Source organism: Xenopus laevis, chromosome 9_10L (genome assembly GCF_017654675.1).
Source record: "Xenopus laevis strain J_2021 chromosome 9_10L, Xenopus_laevis_v10.1, whole genome shotgun sequence".
In the NCBI taxonomy this organism is placed as follows: Eukaryota; Metazoa; Chordata; class Amphibia; order Anura; family Pipidae; genus Xenopus; species Xenopus laevis.
In genome coordinates, this window is record NC_054387.1 from 48,933,987 (window position 1) to 48,959,601 (window position 25,615).

Here is a 25,615-nt window from a genome sequence, read left to right on the forward strand (position 1 = left end):
TATGACGTAGAGTGTGATGTTCTGAGACAATTTGCAATCGGTTTTCATTTTTTATTATTTTTAGTTTTTGAGTTATTTCGCTTTTTATTCAGCAGCTCTCCAGTTTGCAATGTCAGCAATTTAGTTGCTAGGATCCAAGTTACCCTAGCAACTATACTTTGATTTGAGACAGGAATATGAATAGGAGAGGGCCTGAATAGAAAAAAAGAATAATAAAAAGTAGCAATAACAATAGATTTGTTGCCTTACAGAGAATTTGTTTTTAGAAGTGGTCAGTGACCCCCCCCCCCCGTTTGAAAGCTGGAAAGAGTCAGAAGAAAAAAAAAAGCAAACAATTGAAAAATATATAAATAATTAAAAAGTTGCTTACAAATGGCCATTCAAACATACTAATTACCTTAAAGGGGAACCACCCCTTTAAGAGAGAAAATCTAGTCTTGTGTTGCTTCTTATAAATGATAGGATGTTACACTGACTGGCGCAAAACTAAGGTCCACACCAACCTCCTTTTTCCATTTAGCTTTCTGATCTGCACATTGAGGCAATCAGCCAACTAAGTGGACCAAGGATATCTGGCTAGCCAAACAACAACAACAAACAGCCATCATAACCTCTCAGAAGTTCTCTCAAATAGACAGTTGGACTCGAAGGTCAATTATGGAACTTTTCAAGCCCTTACCTTACTTTTCATTTTAATTTGGGGCATTAACCATGACTAAAGCTGACCACAGATGGGCCACTAAAAGCTGCCAAATGAGCCCCTCCAAAAGGAGACAGCCAGGAAGTGGTCCATTTGTGGGGCCCTCAGTAGGGCCTGTCCAATATCTGGAGTACAGGTCTCCATACAGTATGATCTAATTTTTGACTCCAGGACAGTGGTTGGATAAATCAAATTTAACTGCGTGTCAGTGGCAAAATGAAGCAGAGATCTACTTATTTGTCGATTCCACCCAACAAGTGAATTCACCATTTATGGCTGGTTTAACTTGCCTTTTTGGGACCAAGGCTTCCCTTTGTATCTTGTTCTCCCACAACAGAAACCTAACCCTTGCACTGACTTCACTAAATTCATTGGTCTCTTTCCACGTTTAACCGCAAGCGAATTAATTCATGAAACTCCGGCGAAAATTCACCAGGTCAAAAAAAGAAATTGACATGCATCAGAATTGTCGCGCATCAAAATTATTCGGACGCCCCATGGAACAAATAGTCGCTCGCATTAAAATTGATGTGCGTCAAAATTATTTTGACACCCATTGACTTCAATACGCTTCAAAAATGTATCGCCGTTTTGCGAATTTCGCTGTAAATTGCCATTTTTTTGTCGAAGCAAGACTGTACAGATTCACCAATCACTACTCACAGGGAGAACAAAGCCAAAGCTTTGTATTTGGTGATGAATGGGGTATTCGTCCCAACTTGTTCACTATTTATTGGTAATCTCTAGGAATTTCTTTATCTATTCCTTTTTCTACAGTTACTGCAATCTAATTCTTCTCCTTAAACGTTTCCTGGAGTATATTCACTTCTATCAGATTCTGTCAGCATCCCCAAGGCAGGTTCTCCATATCTGTTGTTTATCTACCTCAAATTAAAGCCACTAAGAGCATGCAACTGCAATTTTGGATGCATTTTTGTCTATTCTGTGCTGTGATTTTTAGATTCAAATAATGAATGTTCTTTGGATGTGTTTCCCTGGTAAACGTAAGATTATGATAATTTATAATAAGAAAATATTCCACACTCTCCAGACCACATTCCGGATAGAAGTTTGTTTATGTTCATCAATAAAGTAATGGGAATTATAGAAGACTATTGTATCTTTATACAGCACGTATGGTAGGGACAAGAGCTGCAATAGTGCAAGATGAAATCAGTTAGTCAGGAAAATGACAGGAGCCCATTGATAACCTTAGGAACCTGTTGCACCTTAAAAAAACACTTTGTAATGTTAAGCTATGAGTGGAATTTCTGGAATGGGTAGTGCAGAAGATCTCCAACGCAGCTCATTCCAGGATGCTCTTCTGAATATATTTGTTGAATATGTATTTTAAAATATTGCAAAGCTTGATTACTTTAAACTCACATCAGTCATGCCATAAGTTTGATTTTTTTGTACAAATTTAGAGCACTGATTTGCTCTTTATAATCATTTATGTGTAGAATAAGCAACAATCCAAAATTCTAACATTGTAACATTAACAACTTAAATCATCACAACCCCCTCTGGGCCCCCGCAACCCCCCTCCTGGCACCTGGCACTGCTGCACGTACCTGTTTTCTCAGTCGGGTCCGGGAGGGGGAAGATCAGGAGGCAGTGCCGGCAGGAGTTTAGGCAACGGGTGGGTGCGGGTCTGGGTTGGCGCGGCCCACTGGATTTTTACCTGGTGTCTTGCCAGCCCGGCCTGACCCTGCAGCTGTTATATGAGGGTAATTTGGAAACTTCACAAAACTTTTGATGCTGAAATCTACAGGGTCCTAGATCCTAGTGTATCCTAAAGACCCAAGGGGGCAAAGTGCCAAAAATAGTCACCCTGCCCTGGACTTTCTGGATGCCTTGACTTGCCATAAGACCCTACGCTCTAAAGTGAAGCTGTGTATTCTAACGATGTGCGGGTCAGGAAAAACTCAACCCACCCTGACCCTAAACTGCAAAACCTCAACCCATACGTGACCCTAACCTGCAAAACTTCAACTCGCACCCAACCCATGTTGCCGTTATAGGACCCGCACCGGACCCGCATCTTCTCATTCTGTGCACTACTTCTGTGTGTGCCTCTGGTAATGGTTCCAAGACAGGGAATCTTCAGGAGCAGTGGAGGAGTGTACTTGCCCAGTCTGACCCATGTCCAACCCTAACCTGCAATGATTGGCTAGATTTCAATCCAAACCTACCCAACAAATGGTCAACACGTGGGTCACCATAGGTTTCAGGCCAACCTGCAAATCACTAGTATGTTCCCTTATGGTTACAGCAGCACCTGCATTTGGCAGCACTGTATTCATGAGAAGCTCCTGGGAGGGGGCACCTAGGTGTCCACTCACTAATGCCTTAACTTACATGTTCTTCACAGGCACTCGTGGGTGCAAAAAGTAAGAAAGTCCTGTAATTACCACTTACTTTATGGCAGTTGGTAGAAACAGGACTGCCTTGCACTCACTGGCCCTGAACCTTGTACCTATCCAATCCAGCACTAGGTGCACAGAGCAGCCAGACCCTGAACGCAAGAGCTTTAAAGATGAACATCCATTCCAGTTAATATTTGCCCAACATTCTGTGCATTTATGGCCAGCTTACAGGAGCTGAGTATATACTTATATGACTTATACTCTGCTGGGCACGTTTGCATGGTTTGCTATGAGCAAGTCACACTTGTTCTTTTATAAATACTCCCACTCAACACAAAAATAGCTTCAGCACAGTACATGTTGTGGCAATTAAAGAACTGAAAAGTACAAAAGATCTGTACTTTAATCACTGTTAGGAAAATGTTCAGCATATGCAGAGTTTAGCAGATTTTTCCTCAATACAGTGTATCTGTTTTTGAGCAGTGGGTCAGTGGCATAGAGATCCCCACTCCATACTATATCTAAAGGGACAAGAGAAACACCAATCATTGACCGTGATATAGACTGAATAAAGCCAGTCCATGAAAACTGAACATAAGAAAGTGAGTTATCCCCAACAATTTTTATAATAGCAGACATTCACCATCAATAAATATATATTCACACTCTGTAAGAAATAATACAAAATCATTGTATACAAATGTTATGTCAAGGTGACCCATATTCACTTACAAGTTAAGTTACAGTCACATCATTCCCACCATAGGAAATAGAGTTCTCTCTAGGGATGGGCGAATTTTTTCGCCTTGTTTCGCCCATAGACTTGTCTAGCGCCGTGCGTCATAAAAAAAAAAAAGACAACATTTTTTTGACGCCTATAGACTTTAATGGGCGTCGGCGATATTTCGCCGGCGGCAAATTTTTGGAGAAACCAAACGGGTCAAATTCGCCAATCCCTGGTTCTCTCAACAAAAAAGAATTGTGTGTTGCCCATTTAAAAATACATGGTACCTGTTTTTTTGTTTGTTAGTTTTCCCTTATACAAGTAGGTGAATCTATACTTATAATATATCCCACAATATGTAGCACGATAACTATAGTGCCAGTTCCATGTATAATATCAACATAACTCATGGTAGTATGGATATAGTGCTAATTTCATATATAATACCCCCAGAACACATGATAAGATCAATAGAATTTCAGTTTAATGTATAATAATTCCAGAACACATAGCATTATAAATACAGTTTATATAAATACAGTGTATATAAAATTCTGTGATGCTGGGCTCAGTCTCCACAAGTCTATTTATTCCAGCCAAAAACTGGAAAAAAAAAACCTTGAATTTTTTGAGCTATATTAATCCCAGAGGATGGAAAAAGTCCAAATCCGAAAAATCCGGTAACTCATATAGTACCTGCCAAGGTTGTACTGCATATAAGTCAGTATATAGTCATACTGTATAAGTCGCTGTCCTATTTGGAAGTTTCTGTGGTCTGTGCTGGATTTAGACTGAAAATACAACTATTTTGGACTTTTTGGACAAAAGTTCCTAAAATTTGGATTTTTTGGGAAAAAATTAGAAAAAAATCAAGCAATACAGAAATTTTTTCTTAGTGTTTGTCCACGATCCAAATCAAATCATGATTCTTTTTAATAATAAGGTCCAATCGTGGATTCAAGTTTGGTTGGACTTTTTTCATTAAAAAAGTCAGATAAATTCCGACTTTGATAATTAAGGCCCTAAAATCCGTCTATGCCTGTGGGGCCCACTCAGCCCCCCTGCCTTGCCAGTGATTAGACCCTGGGTCTCCATAGCCAGGATGTAGATTCATTATCCAATAAAGGCTTCATTTGTTAAATAAAGGTTTTCTATGATGCACCCCAGTGCCACTGAAATAATAAAAATGTGCAGAACCCACAAAAAAAAAAAATCACAGTCAGTATTCCTTAGCTGCACTGCATTGCAGAGTGTCAATAGCAACACAGGTAATGAAAATCAATCTTTTCCTTGAATTTCTATTACATATTCAGGGCCATAAAACATTGTAACGCAGGGGGAGGTCGGGGGAGTGTACGACTGGGTCAGTGAGCAATACCAGGGCTCTACTAGGAATAAAAATAGAGAACTGGCCACATATTTTGTCTGTGGGTGAATTTCATACATTTTATTATTGTTATTATATTAGAGCCTGTCGTATAGTGCAGGGAATTTCGCTAACGAAGGAATTTCCTCTGACCTTAAGGTGCCTTTTTACTGACAGAGAAAAATCAATGAGAAAAGGGAGGAGGGGTGATTGCTAAAAGGTTCAGCTTCAGCAAATCCTTTATTCGTGTAACGTATATAAGAAATAGCTTTTTAGACAAAATTTCATGAAGGTAAAGATAATCTTGTCATTTCTATTTGTATTTTAACCAAGCCCAGCTTGTAAAGTAAACTCCAGCCAATTGGAACTGTCTCAACCAAAGCCATAAGGAAAGGAAAGCATCATTGTATTGCCTTCAACCAGTAAAAGAGGTACACAGATTGCCCTTTATGTGAACTGTATGCAGGTCCACCATTAGAAATCATGGGGCCCTGTACAGTAACATTTTCTGGGCCCCCTGGTCCCTGCCCACACCTGCCTGGCCCCCAATCTCTACCCCAGATCCTGCCCACATCACAGTAAAAAGTCCATACATACATCAGTGGTGGTCAGTAGGGATGTAGCGAACTGTTCGCCGGCGAACTAGTTCGCGCGAACTTCGACTGTTCGCGTCCGCCGCAAGTTCGCGAACGTCGCGCGACGTTCGCCAATAGGCGTTCGCGTCAAAATCGGTCGCCCATTCGACCATTCGATCGCTAAAATCGAACGATTTTCGTTCGATTCGAACGAAAATCGTTCGATCGAACGATTAAAATCCTTCGATCGTTCGAATCGAACGATTTTCGGATGATCGAAGTTCGCGAACAGTTCGCGAACAGTTCGCAAATTTTGCCGGTGTTCGCGAACGGCGTTCGCGAACACATCGGCGGCGGTTCGCTACATCCCTAGTGGTCAGGCCCCCCTATAAGTGAAAAAAATAAATCATTGGTGTTTAGGGCCCCCTTTCATTGGCGCCAGAGCCCCCCCATAAAAGTTTTTAAAAAAACATTAGTGATCAGGGCCCCATATAAAATTAAAAAAAAACATTGTTGGTCTGGGTCCACCCCTTTGGTGCCATGGGTTTAATGAAAGAAAAAACCCATTGGGGTTCAGTGGAATTTACCGTAGGTTCTTCTTCCTTGTCCTTGGATGATGGCAGATTCTTCGGTTTTGTTCGGCTCCTTTCAGCTTCGGGTCTTTTCGCTGCTTCAGATCTTTCTGCCCCGTTTTGGGTCTTTCTGCCGCTTCCAGGCCCGGATTTGTGGCAAGGCCCAGCCACAGCCACTTGCTGAGGAACACTGGTGCTCCTCGGAATCCTGCATCTGAGGCTGGGCAGAGACCAGCAACAGCAATAGCCCGGGGGCTCCAACAAGCCAAAACAATCTGACTGGAACATGCACAAGATCTAGGGTTGCCACCTGGCCAGTATTTTACTGGCCTGACCGGTAAAAGTGATGCTTGACCCCAATGTTATTAATAGGGAAAAAATCTAAATATATAGAAAGGCCGGTATTTTTTTCCATAAAAGGTGGCAACCCTAGCGAGATCCTGCTGCAAAGTGCGTGGCAGCGAATCCAAGTGGCAGCAGCAGCAACAAGCAGCCGTCCCACACACACATACAACAGCGGCCTTAGACTGTGTAGCAAGGGGACTGGCCTGGAGTATGTACTGATCTCCAATATCCAAAGTGGGTATTTGCTCCTGTCGGCAGGGAGATAGATAGAATGCTGGGGGCACTGCTGCTGGTGTGGGCGAAGGGCGTTAGGGGCAACAGCCATCAAAATCCGGCCCTGGCTGCTTCGGGTCTTTCCACTGCCTCCAATTTGGGTCTTTCCACTGCCGCCGTTTCTGGTCTTTCCGCCGCATCTTCCTTCGTCGCTTCGTTTCTTAAGGGAGTACTGTACTGGCACGTCACTACTTCTATTGCACCTTCAGCCCTAAAGAAATATGCGAGAGCGGCGCGTCACTATTTACCACGTGTCTATTGTAAACACCTTCAGCACACAGGCAGCAGTATAGACCAAGTGGCAGATCATTTCACTAATGTGCCCAAATATTACTACTACGGCTACCTGATTCCTGATCGCGCTGTAATGTCTACGTCATACCAAAGGTTAATTCAAAGGGGTGGTTCACCTTTACCATAACGTTTAGCATGTTATAGAATGGCTAATTCTAATCAACTTTTCAAATGGCCTTCATTTTTTTAATAGTTTTTGAATTATTTGCCTTCTTCTTCTGACTCTTTCCAGCTTTCAAATGGGGGTCACTGACCCCATCTAAAAAACAAATGCTCTGTAAGGCTATATATGTACTTTTTTCACTCATCTTTCTATTCAGGCCTCTCCTGTTCATATTCCAGTCTCTCACTCAAATCAATGCATGGTTGCTAGGGTAAGTGAACCCTAGCAACCAGATTGCAGAAATTGCAAACTGGAGAGCTGGTGAATAAAAAGCTAAAAAATGAAAACCAATTGCAAATTGTCTCTGAATATTACTCTCCACATCATACTAAAAGTTCATTTAAAGGTAAACTTACTGTTGCAGGTGTATAGACAAGGGTTTAACCCTACAATTTCCAGCAGCAACCATTGGCAGTAGAATGGGTTGTAATAAGGAACCAGGAGACTTTCAACATGACACCATCACTTGTGAAATTTGTGTCCTGGTGGTTTTTTTTTAAAAAATCTTTGAGAATTAGATCCCATTTAACATTGCATGAATGGAAACGGACAGGTGCAGGAGCCATCTGCTGCATTTAGGGTGCTGTTAACAACCTGATAATTATAAACAAATAAAACACAAAGTGATAATAAGGTGTTCCTGAATGATTTCCACCAGAGCTACATTAAGAGATAGCAGAAAAGTATCACTGGAAATTCGCATGAAAATAGCACCTGGACTTTGGAATGTACGCTATTAAATGTTATAACTAGTGATGGGCGAATTTCTCCTGTTTCGGTTTGCTGCAAAATTCGTGAATTTCCCGCAAAATTCGCAAAAAAATTGTGAAATTCAAATGTTTTTACGAAAAAAACGTGAAATTCTGCCGTTTTCACACAAAAATCGTGAAATTTGAAGGATTTCACTAAAAAATCATGAAATGTGAAGGCTTTCACTTAAAAATCGTGAAAATCAGACATTTTCACGAAAAAATTTATTTGCCGGCGTCGAAATGCCGAAATTCGCCGTGAATTTGTGCCAGGCGAGTTTATTCGCCCATCACTAGTTATAACTGGATACATTTCACTCTACTGAAATCCTAAGACTCTAGCTGCTGGTATAAAAGGCACAATCATTGAACCTTATGTCAAATGCTAAATATTCCTTTACAAAAGAGCCGGGCAATCACCTCGCTCTCTCCCCCCATGTGTACACTCACACACTGTGACATCTCGGGGTGGCAGAGGGTAACAACTGCCATAGTGGGGTCACAAGGGCCAAATTAGTGATGAAGAACTTTCTGTGTGTTGTTAGCCTTAGGCTGAAGGGTTGTAAATTAGGGCTGGAACTAGGGGTAGGCAGAACAGGCATGTGCTCCGGGTGCAATGGTAGGCTAGTTTAATCTGCTTGCTTTTCTGAGACACTCAGGGGTCTGTTTACAAACTTGCAACCCCCCCCCCCTCCCCCCCACAATGTTCACCTGCTGGCCAATCCTGATTCACAGGACTGGAATTAGAGGAAACAAAAGAGACACATAGCGCTCTAGGCATGTGCATGTTTCAGCACAGATACAGGGGCCAATCTATACCTTATACCTTCCCTGTGGAGGGCTGCCATTAGAAATCACGGGCCCCGTACAACAAAGTTTTCAGGGCCCCCTGGGCACCGCCCACCCCGGGCCCCCAAGCCCTGCCCCAGTTCCCACCCACTCCACATAACAATTAAAAGACCCCACAGACATCAGCGCTAAAAAAGATAACCCCCCCCACACAAGTTATTAAAAGCTATTGGGGATCAGGGCCCCCCTATAAGTTAAAAAAAACATTGGTGCCAGGGCCCGCCTTACAAGTTAAAAATAAATTGAGGCCCCAAAGAATATTTTTTAAAAAAACATTGGCGCCAGGGCCCCCCTTACACCGGGCCCGGTACACTTGTACCCCTGTGCCCCCCTGAAGGCGGCCCTGCCTGTGGGCAGTATAGACTGATACTCTATGAGGGGCTATACATTTATATAGGCACCTTTCTATTGTTCAGTTGGTAACAACAGGAAGTGTAAAGACAAAGCTTTATAACAAAAATGTTACCATAAATTGCCTAAAAATGGTTTCCACCTCCCCAGGCACTATGCTCCTCCAAGTAGGCCGGCCCAGTTTGGGAATCCTGATTTAGACCGTTTTGGGCAAGCTTTGTCGCATATACAGTATGTATGTATATTTTTATTTATGTAGCGCTACTAAATTAATAGAACAAGCAGGGGCCATAGCAACAATAAATGCAAATAAATACAAAGTACAGTTACTTTAAAGGGGTGGTTCACCTTAAGTTATCTTTTAGTATGTTATAGACTGTCTAATTCTAAGCAACTTTTAAATTGGTCTTCATTATTTATTTTTTATTGTTTTTGAATTATACTCCTTCTTCTTCTGACTCTTTCCAACTTTCAAAAGGGGGTCACTGACCCCATCAGTGTCGGACTGGCCCACCGGGAGACCAGGAAAACTCCCGGTGGGCCCAGGTGTCAGTGGGCTTCTTGCTTCTAACCATGTGGCCTATTTCATTGTCATTCCCTATTTCTTTATAGGTACAAAAAGGTAATGGAAGAATAGAGTTTAGTATGTAGAGATAAGAGACTAGAAAAATAAAGAGGTTGAGTGAGGAGAGGAAGTATAATAGTTTGGAAAGTGGGCCCTGAGGCTAAGGTTTTCTGGTGGGCCCCTGGCATCCCAGTCCGACACTGGACCCCATCTAAAATTTCTATAAGGCTACACATGTTATTACCCACCTTTCTATTCAGGTCCTCTCCTATTTATATTCATGTCTCTTATGCAAATGAATGCATGGTTGCTAGGGTAATTTGGACCCTAACAACCAGATAACAGAAACTGCAAACTGGAGAGCTGCAGAATAAAAAGCTAAATAACTCAAAAACCGCAAGCAATAAAAAATGAAAACCAATTGCAAATTGTCTCAGAATTTCACTCTCTACATAATTCTAAAAGTTCCGTTAAAGATAAAAACATAAAGGAAGGAAATCCCTGCCCTGTAGAGATTACAATCTAAATTGTAATTTTTTCATAAACCCCTTCCTCAGAGGAGCTTACAATCTAATTCCCATTCCACTCACACTCACACACACACGCATTATCACATACGGATCAGGTTTATCAGGAACCAATGAACCTGCAGTTGAATTGCTGTGTGATGCAACAACTGCATACGGATTCTCCTGTAACTGACTGATCTGTCACCATGCCAACCCCATTGCAGGAATGGACGCTTCCCTGTATACAGTAACAAACTCTATATCAAAGATGAGATGAACAAGTAAGAATCTCTCTCTCCTGTGGTTGGGTTATGGTTGTATTTTAATAAACATCCAGATCATTTTGCAGTTAAACATTTTTTTAAATTGAATATATAAAAAAAAAACAAAAAATGAATTTAAAGGCAACATTTTTATAATGGTTTATAATTCCAGGTTCTAAAAAATAGACTCTATAAATAAAGATTTAATAGGATATAATTTAATATCTCTGAAATAAAAATGAAATCCCATATCCGGGGCTTTAATTCCGCTTTATCGACGGTAGGCAGCTTCCAAATGTAAGGATTAAGGGGGGAGGCCAGCAGCAAATAGGAGAGAGAGATGGGAGGACCCATTGTATCCTCAGCAGCTGAGTCTGTTTATGCACGGAATCTACTGCAGAGACTGCAGGGCTGAGACAACAATGACACAGGCAGTTATAGTGAAACAAAGGCACGGGCACTATTAGATCTCTCCAGTGCTGCCCACTACAGACTGACTGGCATGGAAAGGGGAGCCCTGTAATAAACGGCACCCAGGCAAGGTGAGTACTGCATGCACTCTGCATATTTATATTTATTCTAAGGGATGTGACAAGTCCACAGGAATGTAAACAGAGAAATAACCCAGTCTCATCATCACTATGTTCTCAGGGCTAAAAACAATTCTGTGCCCCCTTATCTCAATATCATATAACTCAGCAATGCATAGTGGTGCCATACTGTATTAGGAACATGGGTATTACTCAATCTAACCATCTACCTGCGTACCTTTATTATTATCCTTATTTATAGCCCTGCCACATTTCATTTCCTCTATCATCTACTTCTCTGTATCTAGATATATCAAATCTATCTAAATGTTTGTTTTTTTTCTTTCTGTCTATCTCTATCTGTGCATACCCCTTGATATGCCAATATTCATTAACATTTCTTCTTTCCAGATCTATCAGTCTTCAGCTGTCTATACCCATTTACTGTATGTTTATCAAGGTCAATATATCTGTTTACATTATTTTTTACCCATGGAAAAAAAAAAACATTTTCAAGAATCTATTAAAAATAAATAAATTATATATATATATATATATATATATATATATATATATATATATATGTTGATGAAGGGTCAGCACAAAAACATTGGATAAGATGCTGTACCAATAAAAGAGCATATATTTACAAATCACATTAAGTGTGCTGACTAGTGATGGGCGAATTTGGGGCATTTCCCTTTGCTAAAAAATTCGCAAACTTCTGCCAAATTCGCAAAACAGCGAAAAATTCGCAAAACGGCACCTAGTTTTTGATGCTAGGGTCCAAATTTTCGTGGCGGTTTCACAAATTTATTCGCCATAGGCGAATTGCGGGAATTCGCGCCTACAGAATAAATTCGCCCATCACTAGTGCTGACCCTTCATCAACATATACTACAACTATTGGTCGTGCACCTCTGGTAACTTTAAAGTTTGAGTGGGGGCACTTTTAAGACAATTATATTTACATCTTCCACTATAAAGAACCATCTACACTGACCTACAGAATTGTTTCTGGGCTTATTTTTTTATCAATCAGTCTATCTGTCTATGCATCATCTATTGATCTGTGATAAATGTTTTTGGCTTCACAGAAGGTTATTTATCCAAGCTGCCTTTCATTTAAAGCATGAGGGGCACTTCTACATATGATCCCCAATAGGTGGTTGGTACACATGAGCAGAAACCACAGCATGATTTGTTGAAATGAAGACGTTGGAAGCACAGTAGGCCCTTTAGAAAAGACTTAAACCAGTCTCTTAGTTTGGAAGCTAAATATTGAGCAGAGCATTAAAGCACATAACCCCCCCCCCCCAACATGAATACCACCTGCAATAAGGGATTCTCCTGCAAAAATCCAATATAAAACACCAAAGATCAGTGACCTTGTACTGTTTCTTAATACCAATGTCGCAGTTTGAGAGATCATGGGATACAGAAAGCAGAGGAAATTCTATCAGTAGCATATATCTCTGTATATAGGTCTTGATGGGGATTGCAACTGCTGAGACAAGCAATATGACAGCTCCTACTCATATGTATGAATACAAATATACTATAGCAGATTAGTAGTCAGCACGACTTCAACTCCCTTCTTTGGCTGGGTGCACGTCCTCCAATGGCCACTTTCCACTGGCAATACTGGCAAAGAAATTAGTCCAGCACCCACAGTTTTGGATAAAACGGCCTTTATTGGACCAAGGACATTACAGCACTGTAATGCCCTTGGTACAATAAAGGCCGTTTTATCCAAAAATATGGGTGCTGGACTAATTTCTTTGCCTGAATACAAATATACTGCAGTGTGTGAATATACACATCTAGAGCAGAAATGGAAAAATTAAATAAGCTTTAACCTCATAATAAGCCTGTGGCACATGGGGCACTTTGAGCAGTGTGGTGTGGTTTGTACTGTTAGAGAATAGATGTTCTGTGGTGATAATAACAAAAGCCCTTATAGTGTGATTTCTTGAGGAATACATTGGATATGAAGCATTCCAAATTAGAATTAAGACAGATACATGTATGATAGGCTTTCTCCATGCCTGAAGGTTTTCTCCAGGGGACACAATTACAAAGCACATAAATCATGCTCAACAAGATAGAGAAGAATCCATGCAGCCCCTAATAATAACCCTTGATAGTAACCCCCCCCCCCCATGTACATCATGGGAATATATGGACAGCCTTGAAGCACTGAGAGATAAAGGTAGACTCACCTAGTGCATGTATTAGGATTACTTGACAGTAATGAGAACTGACTGTAGACTGTAAACAGTTACCACCTAACTTTTTAATTCCCCAATGTTGGACTGGAGAGTTCAAGGGCCACCAAGGTGACCACAAGGGCATGCCACCACCCCCACTTCTGTTGGTATTGAGTTTTTTCCCAGTGTTCTTCTGGCCTATTCCAACTCTGGTTCAAACCCCATTTGGAGGTCCATCTCTTGGTCAGGCCTTCCCTATTCCCTACAGGCCTTCATAACAAGGTTACAGAAATAGGAAAACATTGATGTATCAGTTATTCAGCCATAGTTTCAAGAATATCTAGCACAGCAGATAGCTCTTCACCCCAGATCTCCTACTTGACCTTCAACCATCAGGCTTCAGGTGTATTTAGGAGATCAAATAGAACATTCTCACCATTGTTCTAGCAGTACCAGGCCTCCTGTGGCCAAGGCACATCGAACACTTCATACTGTATGAATAAGATGGGGTTTAATCTGAAACCCTCACTGAAATTGGGTCCTAAAGAATAAGTGGCTCAGCCTTTTAGGCTATTTTGTTCCTGACAATGAATTATAAGAAGCAAAGGTGTACTGTATTTTTATTTACCGCACTTTTGGCTGACATAACTTGGATGGTCTTCGAGATAAGAAACGTTGAAGGAATAAAGAACAAAGGCACTAAGCTTTTACAGAAATGAATATATTAAAACTGTATCTCACTAACCCAGGTGTGTTTACATTTATGGAAAGTATTAATCTGATGAGGACAATGGCATGCTGACAATATCCCTTTAAAACACAATTTTTGTAACCTTTATTATGAATTATTTAATAAGTGTAATGTATTTTAGTGCTCTGCTTGCTAGACAAAGAGGTTATCTAAGGCTACTTAGTTCAGTATTCCCTGGAGTAGACATAATTAAAAATGTATATTTTAAAAACAAAGAAGCTTTCAAAATAATATGCTAGGCAACCATTCATGAAATTACTTTTTTATAGGCACTGAACAAATATATTATTATCATTAGGAGTCCATCAATCTGCCTGTATGTTGTTGAAGAGTGGGAGGAAACCAAAGTACCCAGATGAAACACACTCAGATATGGGAAGAACATGCAAACGCTGTTCCATAAGTGCCCTGGTTGGGATTGAACTAAGGACCCCAGTGCTATTTTGCCACACTCATCTGTAGGGACATTTTTCAAGAGAATTAATCCAGTAGTAAGTGAAGAGTACATTTCAAAGGGGGTGGTATATTGTGGGAGAGAACTGTTCTATACGTACATATATATAGTATGAGGGGCAGAACTAGGTTTAGACAGGGAAGGAAAGTGCATAGGGCTTTAGTGGGTGCTCATCAAAAGGCATTGAGCACAAGCTGCAGGAAGGCCGTGCAAACTGAGCTGAGCTGTGGCAGTAGGTTTGTACACTACAGTATGATGGTATAGTTTATTGTGTGCCCAGAACATTCCTTCTCTGTATATTTGTGTTTATTCATATGGGTTGGAGCTGCCATATTGTTTCCTTTAGACAGTACAATATGAGGGTATTGCTTATTGTGTGCCCAGAACATTCCTTCTCTGTATATTTGTATTTATACATATGGGTTGGAGGTGCCATATTGTTTCCCTTAGACAGTACAATATGAGGGTATAGCTTATTGTGTGCCCAGAACATTCCTTCTCTGTATATTTGTATTTATACTTATGGGTTGGAGCTGCCATATTGTTTCCCTTAGACAGTACAGTATGAGTGTATAGCTCAGTGTATAGACAGTAAAGTATGAGGGTGTGGTGTTTATACAAATGGCCTGTAAATGTCACTGGGCTCAAGACTTATACTGTGCATACTTTAATGGCCTGTAGATGTCACTGTGCTCAAGACTTATACTGTGCATACTTTCTATACAGCTTGTGGTATTAAAGTTAGTTACTGTTGTGTAATGGCTGCATGAGCCTGCTAATAAAGCACTGTTATACTCTACTCATCCTCAGCTACCAAAACATAACAGAGGGTATAATTTATTGTGTGCCCAGAACATTCCTTCTCTGTATATTTGTATTTATATATGTGGGTAGGAGCTGCCATATTGTTTCCCTTAGACAGTACAGTATGAGCGTATAGCTTACCCTCAAACTTAAAAAAGATTAATGATGATTGCCATATAAAATGTCAGTCGTTTTAATAAAACATTTCACCTTCAACTTTGAATGTTATAATTGCCATTTTTCCTTTGATGTTTCTAGTTATTAAAAAAAACACACAGGAGAAGCAGAATTTGAATATTTACAATCTTTGAACTCTAAGGTGTTTTCTCAGTTTTTTAGCCTGATAAATGAGACTCATTTGTTTCCCGTCCTTTCCTAATTATCTCTTAGGGATTATAAAACAGGCGGCAGTCTCCTAACGAGCCAGATGCTCGCCTGCAGATCACTAGTCGATACACATAGCAGCTTTATCGTTGCGTGTGCTCATTATTATTTTTGTGCTGATGAATACCACCCACTTGCTTGCCTTATTTGTTGTGTCTGCAAAGTCCAAAACCATACAGGGCAATCAAAACAAGATTAGCTGGGTTTCTTTGTTTTGGGTAATTCATTTGAAAATTAGAATTATATTTAAAATCATTCACACTCCCACAAAAATAACAAAGTCTACTATTCTACTGCAAATCCAATTGTGCAGGTTCTAATATTTCATGTTTATGATAACTGCAGAGACTATAGAGATTATAAGACTGATGTGATTCCTTCTGCAATGCAAGATTTTCTATTAACAATCAGCTACATGGATGTTTGTAGGAAAATCTTATGGGACAGTGCAGTGGCATTACTAGAGTGCACCGGGACCTGCAAAAAAATCTTCAGAGGGGCCCAGTGCACTCCAATCCCCATCCTCCCTCCCACTTTCCGCCTCTGCCAACTTCCCGCCTGGCCTCCACCCACTTCCCATCCAGACCACGCCCACTCCCCACCCAGACTCCACCCACTGCCCACCCCATGACGCCGCCTCAGGTAAGAGAGCGGCTGGGGAAGGGGGGCTGTTCTTGTTGGCTATAGAGGAAGCAGACCTATATCTATAGGAACAGCGATGGGAGGCAATATGGATCATGAATTTCAATTAAAAAGCAGCCGAACAAGGTTCTCGTGAATGGAAAAACCTCCTGCCATTTTTAGCAAAAACAAACATGAGAATGAAGTGAAAGCAAACTAATGTTTTGGGTTATTTTGATTAATGCTTCTTGCTACATCGGTAAGATTCTATAATATATAGAAGTGACATTCAGAGCATCCCAAAGCATTAAACTGTAACATATGTTCAGTAGAGGTGAACATACATTTGTTGATACAGGTATGGGACCTGTTATCCAGAATGCTCGGGACCTTGGGTTTTCCGGATAAGGGATCTTTCTGTAATTTGGATCTCTATACTGTAGGCCTATTAAAGAATCATTTAAATATTAATTCAACCCAATAAGTTGGTTCTGTGTTCAAAAAGGATTATGTCTTAGTTAGGATCAAGTACAAGGTACGGTTTTGTTATTACAGAGAAAAGGGAAATCATTTTTAAAAATTTGGATTATTTGGATAAAATGGAGTCTATGGGAGACAGTCTTTCCGTAATTCAGAGCTTTCTGGATAAAAGATCCCATATCAGTGTTGTAAAAAATAAAAATTTGAATTTAACTAGCCCTGTATTTACTTAAAAGGTTTTGTCCAGGCATATTTTAAATCTGATCCCCATTAGAACATAAAATGTGGACCAAATTCTATTTCCATATGTCAACATGTGCTCTATAGGCAAATTTTCACGTAGAAAAATCGTATTTTATTTAAATGGAGTCTATGGGACACCACCTTCCCATAATTATGGCTAACAGGTTTTTGGATAATGGATCCCATACTTGTACTCATACTTGTTAAAGGGGATGTAAAGGCAAAGAAATAAAATTCCTTTTTTACTTTCTTTAATTAAAAAGAAACCAATCTCCAATATACTGTATGCAGTGAAATTCCCCCTTCATTTTACTTGCTCTGACTGCTGTGGATAGAAAACTTCAGACGGCCGCTAACTGCTCTGTAGGGAAACTCCCTGCCTTACTTCCCAGCAGAACTCAAGCAGCTTTGTTTGTTTCCCTGTAAAGCAGTATACGGCTGTGTAGAGATTCATATTGGATTTTATTTTTGCCTTTACATGCCCTTTAATGTTTCCAACTCCAGTGGCAGAGACAAAGATCTTGGAGCCAGATTTAAACAGATAAAATGGGATTCTCATTGAAGTATTATTTTGCTGCAGGCACTAGCTCTGCAGAGTTGGAGAAAGTTTATATTAAACAATACAAAAAATATAAAATCCACATTAGATTACATGACAACACAGGGCCCAGTGCAGTCTGACAATTCTGATTATTAATCACTCTTGCTGTATCGGCGTCTGGCAGATATTATTTGACTTGTGCTGTTTTGATAATTTAAGATTAACCTCCCAACTGAAGCCCAGACCACACTGAGCATGTGCATGGTCTTGGTCTTGCAAAGATGTTTAACAAAGTTACAAGATGGTGACCTCCTGTGGCCAACTTTGAAAGCATAAATCATTTGTTTGATTAGGCTTGTGGTGCAGTAAGTTCATGTTTATGTTAAATACAGCATTTCTAGCGTTATTCTATATTAGACTTTACTTCCCCTTTAAGTATCCCACTGTTCGGCACGTGGGCCAAATGGATGGATTTCATACAATACAAATACATGGCATAGGCACCTTTTCACGAGACCAGAACAACAGGAAGTTAAGAGCAGTTGCAGAATATCTTCACTTCCTCATTGTCACAGCCAATTAGCTTTTTCGGGGGGAAGTCAGGGCCAAGGAGGAAGCTGGTTCTGCAAGACAAGTACAATATACAGTATATGAAGAGTTACAGACTATAGTTCCATACAATGGCAAATGGTGGGGCTGGCAGTAGGGTTGCCATCTGGCCGGTATTTTAACGGCCTGGCTGCTAAAAATGATGGTTGATCCCAATGTTATTAATAGGGAAAAAAGATAAATCTATAGGAATGGCAGTATTTTTTTTTTTCAGAAAAGGTGGCAACCCTAGCTGGCAGCAATGACACAGGTCAGAAACAGCCGAATCAGCAAGATCAGATACAGCTGAATCAGCGAGATCAGAAACAGGAACCAGTAAATCAGCAGGAAAGATAATATATATTTATATAATGCACCCAGCACTCGTGACACTAGACTGCTGAGCATGTCCATTTGAAAGACCAGTAGGTATTCATGATAAAAAGATATGGGTTGAGACCATTCTCCCTGACTCCTCTACAAAAGGGGTCCCCAACCTTTTTTACTCGTGAGCCACATTTAAATGTAAAAAGAGTTGGGGGAGCAACACAAGCATAAAAAAGTTAATGGGGGTGAGAAATAAGGGCTGTGATTTGTTAGCCCCTATATGGACTGGCAGCCTACAGGGAGCACAAAGCCTGGGATTCTAAAATAAATCTCTGCATGTTGCTTTTGAGCCACCGGTTGGGGATCACTGCTCTACAGCAACCCTCCCCTGAATCAACCCGATTGTACTTATACAAGTCACATAACGTGCATGGCAGTCAGTAAGCTGCCATAATGTCTGGACAGTCAGATGAAGGAAGGCTGTACATCTGTAATCAGCAGTGACATCTCAGAATATCACTCTCTACCCCATACTAAAAGTTAATTTAAAGGTGAACAACCCCTTCAACGGACTTAACCCTATTTACTAGTGGGTTGTAGTGTAAAATAAAAAGACAAGTGAAACATGCAATCTTTTCTGTTTTAATAGGTCCAACTTTTACCTTCAAAGCAGGCCCGGACTGGCAATCTGTGGGTTCTGGCAAATGCCAGAGGGGCTGCTATAAGGTCCAGTATTTAGTGGGCTGGTGGGGCTGTTTGGGCCTCTATGTGGGCTGAGTGGGCCTCTGTGTACCTGAAATGCCAGGGCCTAATTTAATCCTCAGTCCGGACCTGCTTCAAAGTCACACCCTGACCTGCAACCTGCATTTGTATCTGCTTTGACCTACTATATATCCCTGCAAACTATCACCACACTATTATTTTCTGAAAATGCAGGAGACTGACGCTTATATCGTGACTTGAAGGTATTTGTGCTCCCTATAGGAACAGTTAAGTTACAAATCCTGTTTATAACCAGTGATGTTCAAACCCAGGAATCCAGAGTCATGGCTTTATAGGCTTGTAACCCACTCTATGCCCATATTGAATGCTCTGAGTCTGAATTTCTAAGCAAGGCCGTATTTTTTTTTTATTTTAACAGATTCCCAATATTCTAATGAAAGTCAAACATATCCAGTGAGCGAATCCTCCCACGTAAGGCCGTTGCTATGAGTTTTTCCCCACTGCTGTCAAGAGGAGCAATGGAAATGCTGGATGAGCTGCAGCAGCTGACTGCAAAAACGATGGAAAAAGTAGATGTTGCGAAACAATACGACACCATCCGGGAGCTGGGGAAAGGGACCTATGGAAGAGTTGATCTTGCTATTCACAAAGTGAGAGGTAATGATCGAAAGTCAAGGCAGGGGTTCAGCCCACAAGCGCAGTCAATATTGGCCATTTACAGGTCTGCTAATAATCATAGAACATTGGGAGATGTATGCATCAAATGGAATATTATATAACTTTAGTCATGAAGGATGCAAAACACTGCTGCCTCCAGAATAAAACCTTCATCTAAATTCTCAAGAGAACAGATTAAGCCCAATTAGTTCCCAGTTTTGAAGTCTGCTTTCTACAAGCCATACATAACTGAATGCTCATATTTATTACATTGGGAGGATTGGGAAGAACTAAAAAGCACATTAAAAACCTTTTAGTTCCCATTGTTGACAGAATTTTTATTCTTGGGTTTACATTCTCTGTTTTTTTTTATCCTCCACTCTTTCAGTTTTATTTTTTAAATTGGTACGTTGTATCAAAAATTATTTAGAAATGATTAAACCTGATGGTAGTTATTGGGCAGAAATGTTTCTACTGGTCTGGCCACCGGGGGGCACTGATACTCAGGAGTAGTATGGCAGCTCTGACTTGTGTACAGATCAATAAGGCTGCAGTGTGCAGAATAACCTATGCCTGCGTTTAAATTATAGCAAAGATAAACTGCCTAAAAGTTGTTGGCTGGTTAGCATGCAGTCCTTTAGTAGATTACATTTTCCTCAATGTGAGAATATTTCTGAAAACCAAAGAAAAATTAATAAAGCACAAACCATGAAAGGAAAAAAATGTGACCCGCAAGATCATTCATCTTGTTGTCTGTATAAAGCTGTTTCCCAGAAGATCATTCTAGCCCAAAACAAATCATTTCCTCTGTGAATATTTAGGAATAAATCATATGCTGCCCTGTTGGAGATAATTAAAACTGTTTTTGAAATGTATATAGTTACAGATCCTGAAATTGAGACAAAAATGTATATTAATATATATATATATATTTATAATACACAAGAGCCATGAACAGCGCCGGATTTCAATGTGCGGCACCCCTAGGCCGCGCGGTCCGACCAGGAGGCCGCGCGGTCCTAGCGCCCACCTCACCTCCCCTTCCCAGCGCGCTGGCGTTTTTTCGCCGGCGCAGCTGCTGTAATTGAATGGGGACGCACGCGTCCCCATAGTGCGGCTGGGCGGCATGCCGCCCCTATTTTTTTGCCGCCCTAGGCCCGGGCCTATGCGGCCTTGCCGCAAATCCGGGCCTGGCCATGAATAGCCTGTAAATTATATCCTTATAATACACAAAAGCCATGAATATCTTGTAAATGATATCCTTATAAACGGTGAGTTCTGATTTCATCAGTTATGAACGGTGAGTTCTGATGTCATTTCTGTCACATGACTCACTGAAATTTGTGTATTACAATAAATAAAGTACCCCCAGTTGTAAAATATGAGGATATTAGAAGTTACCTCGGAGTTCCATAACCTGCATAAAAACACTCGGCCTTCGGCCTCGTGTTTTTATAATGGTCATGAATCTCCTTGGTAACTTATAATATCCTTATATTTTACAAGAGGGGGTACTTTATTCACTATATAATACACAAAAGCCATGAATATCTTGTAAATGATATCCTTAGAAACGGTGACTAGTGATCTAATTTCTGTCACGTGACTCACTGAAACTTGTGTATTATAATAAATTATAAGGATATTAGAAGTTACCTTGGAGTTTCATGACCTGTATAAAAACACTCGGCGTTTGGCCTCATGTTTTTATATGGTCATGAAACTCCAAGGTAACTTATAATATCCTTATAATTAAGAGGGGGTACTTTATTCACTATATAAGTGGTGCTTAGTGATGTTATTAGTTGTTAACTCGTGTATTATAATAAATAAAGTACCCCTTGTTGCAAAATATGAGGCTATTAGAAGTCACCTTGGAGTTCCATGATCTTCGGCCTTGTGGTTTTTATAACTTTATAAATAATTATATTTTTTCACAAATGAAAATAAGTTCATCCGATAATAACTTACATGATGAATGTGAACTTACATGATATTTAATAGTTTCTAAATCCGGATTGTTTTTTCCCCCCTGAAGGTACAAAGATGGCCCTGAAATTTCTCAGAAAGAAAACTACGAAGCAGAAGAGCTTTCTTCAAGAATATTGCATTTCCCGCTATCTGTCCGCATGTCCGTATATCATTGGCATGTATGATATTGCTTTTGAAACTGAGGAATATTACGTCTTTGCCCAAGAATACGCTGTTGCTGGGGATCTCTTTGATATTATTCCACCTCAGGTATCTTAAATTATCTGTAAAGAATTCTATCCAAGCATCAATTAAAAGTGACCAGACATGGGCCAATCCTGTCTGGTATGTGACTGATAAGCCTGTACAGCTGCAGCTCCCCTTTATTTTCTTATCTGCCAATGGCTGACATGGTGTGTCAGCAGATGAAATTTTCAGACATGTCCGATCAACAAACCCACCTTTATCCATGGCACATAGCTGGGTCAACTGATCCATTTTGTGCAATTTTATTGGCATGTGTGTGGCCAAAAGAGTCTGTTGACTGAAGTGGGACTCATGGGGAGGCGAGGGGGGGGGGCAATGTGCCCAGCTGGCTTGGCCTGGCACTGCAAGGATGGTTAACTTTAACTATTACAGTATTTGACTGCATTTCACTGCTCCAAACTCTTTTTCTTAATATTTTCCAGGTTGGCCTTTCTGAGCACACCACTAAGCGCTGTATCTATCAAGTTGCATTGGCGCTGGATTACTTACACAACCGCAAACTAGTGCATCGTGACATCAAACCAGAAAATATCCTAATTTTTGACAAAGAATGCCGGAAAGTCAAACTCTCGGATTTCGGCATGACCAGAATCGCTGGGACCACAGAGAAACGCGTTAGTGGCACCATACCATACACGGCCCCAGAGCTATGTGAAATGTCAAAGCATAGCGGTTTCTTGGTGAATCACAGCATTGATGTCTGGGCTTTTGGGGTCTTGCTTTTCTGCATGATGACCGGTAACTTCCCTTGGGAAAAAGCTCTTCATTTAGACTCTTTCTACTACGAGTTTTTGCAATGGCAACGATATAAAAGCGCCGCTATACCTTCGCAGTGGCGACGGTTTTCTCCTCATGCTCTTAAAATGTTTAGCAAATTGCTCTCCATTGAGCCAGAGAAAAGATGCGCCATTAAGGATGTTTTCTGGTATTTTGGCAAGACGTGGTTGGTGAATAAAGACGATTCTCCCACATCCGACGCAAAGACCAACGGCAACGTCTTTGTTCAAATAAAACCACCAAGTCTTCCGTTCAGTGGCGGGGAAGCTCTAAGCAGCAATAAAACAGATACGAGTCCAAGTTTGTCTTTCTCATCCTGCAGCAGCTACGAGGATGTACCGAAAGAAAACAATGCTAATGCCATGCTGGGCTCTACGCCAATTGAAATCTGCGTATGAATTCCTAATAAATCTGCTGCACATTTTAACCAGCAAAAAAAGCTAAATCGTTGTCTTTCAATCGGTGGGGGGATTTTATTCAGATTGTTAAAAATAGGTACATTTAAAAGTCTTGAATTATGTACAGAGCAAACATCAGCCATGTCAATTTTCCACCTACTCATAGTGATGAGCCAAGAAATCCCTGTGAAAATCTGCTTACAGAGCACATGTTGACATATGGAAGAATTTTTGTAGCTTTTGGCCCGCATTTTAAAGGGATACTGTCATGGGAAATATTTTTTTTTTCAAAATGAATCAGTTAATAGTGCTGCTCCAGCAGAATTCTGCACTGAAATCCATTTCTCAAAAGAGCAAACAGATTTTTTTATATTCAATTTTGAAATCTGACATGGGGCTAGACATATTGTCAATTTCCCAGCTGCCCCAAGTCATGTGACTTGTGCTTTGATAAACTTCAATCACTCTTAACTGCTGTACTGCAAGTTGGAGTGAAATCACCCCCCTCCCTTTTCCCCCCAGCAGCCAAACAAAAGAACAATGGGAAGGTAACCAGATAGCAGCTCCCTAACACAAGATAACAGCTGCCTGGTAGATCTAATTACAACACTCAATAGTAAAAACCCATGTCCCACTGAGACACATTCAGTTACATTGAGAAGGAAAAACAGCAGCCTGCCAGAAAGCATTTCTCTCCTAAAGTGCAGGCACAAGTCACATGACCAGGGGCAGCTGGGAAATTGACAAAATGTCTAGCCCCATGTCAGATTTCAGATTGAATATAAAAAAAAATCTGTTTGCTCTTTTGAGAAATGGATTTCAGTGCAGAATTCTGCTGGAGTAGCACTATTAACTGATGCATTTTGAAAAAAAACATGTTTTCCGATGACAGTTCCCATGGGAATCAGATTTATCACATGCCTGGACAATGTTTAACCTTTTAAGTAAATACAGGCCTAGTTTATTTCAAATTTTTATTTTTTACAATACAGATGGGATCCATTATCAAGAAACTAGTTATCCAGAAAGCTCTGAATTACAGAAAGGCCGTCTCCCATAGACTCCATTACATCCAAATAATCCAAATTTTTAAAAACTATTTCCTTTTTCTCTGTGATAATAAAACAGTACCTTGTACTTGATCCAAACGAAGATATAATTAATCCTTAATCATTACTGTTTATTTAATGTTTGAATAATTTTCTAGTAGACTTCATTTATGAAGATCCAATTTATGGAAAGATTAGTTATCCAGAAAACCCAAGGTCCAGAGCATTCTGCAGAACAGGTCTCATACCTGTATATATGTGTATTTATACTGGGATACATTGCATTCGTAATTTTTGGATTCAGCCAAATATTCTTCAGACGAATACCGAATTTGAACCCTAATCTGAATATTCAAATTTTAGAAAAATGGATTTTAAAAATGACATAACAAAAATATTGGTAAAATGGGAGTAAGATTTGGATGTCTCCTGGGTTCTCTTCCAACAACCCTTAGGATGGATTCTCCCTTATTCTACAAATGTTTCTAGGATTTTACTCTACCCTTAACGGAATTTTGGGTTTGGTGCATCCCTCTTTTATACATATAGTAGCAACTTAATCGTTATGTTCATTTCTTGTTTTATTTCTTATTTTTAATACCTTGAATAAAATCCCCCTCTGCCAGTGGAGCTATGTCACAAGCAACCATTGCAAACATGAGCCAAGTATTTATGAAAATAAATGTAATTTTTGTGTAAATGATCAGACACAGTCATTTACTTTATGCTCATCTCATCGTGTCTGCGTCATTACCTCATATTTATTGATCTCGCCCAGTTTCTATATTTAAACTTCGTTATATAAATATGCGTTCATTTTTTATTTAAAGTTTATTTAAATGAAAAGGCCAGTCGGTTCTTAGCGAGACAACAGCAACGTGCTGACTGTTCAACTGTTACCATACCGTTTTTTTGTGGCGAAAAATTTTTTTTGTTCCTTTGCCAAATAGCTGTATATTAATAAATAATTTTAACCACAATGTTTGAAGCCTTTTGTTCATTTGATTCATTTACCATTTTAAATCTCGAGTTTTTTTTGAGTTTTAAAAATAAAATTGGAAAACCACAATTGGTGGTAAAAAATGTAGATTGTTTGTAAATGAGCCCCTTTGTCACACAATTTTATTTAATTTCCTACAGTGATGGGGCATATTTATATCAAGGTTTTGAATT

General features: G+C 40.0%; 2 protein-coding genes across 2 annotated transcripts in view; one reads left to right on the plus strand and one right to left on the minus strand.

Moving 5' to 3' along the window:
- Window positions 1-18,335, minus strand: part of dhrs7c.L (dehydrogenase/reductase (SDR family) member 7C L homeolog) — a 41,042-nt gene extending 22,707 nt beyond the window's left edge. The window contains exon 1 of the mRNA XM_018235398.2: window positions 18,190-18,335. The gene's annotated coding sequence lies outside the window, so the exon portion shown is untranslated. The remainder of the gene's footprint in view (window positions 1-18,189) is intronic.
- bsk146.L (brain specific kinase 146 L homeolog) lies at window positions 11,096-23,434 on the plus strand. Its single transcript, NM_001091752.1, is given in 4 exon segments — window positions 11,096-11,209; window positions 19,742-19,980; window positions 22,019-22,221; window positions 22,641-23,434. Coding segments are annotated over 3 exon segments (1,095 nt in total). The 5' UTR covers window positions 11,096-11,209; window positions 19,742-19,841; the 3' UTR covers window positions 23,394-23,434.
- Window positions 23,435-25,615: the final 2,181 nt, after the last annotated feature.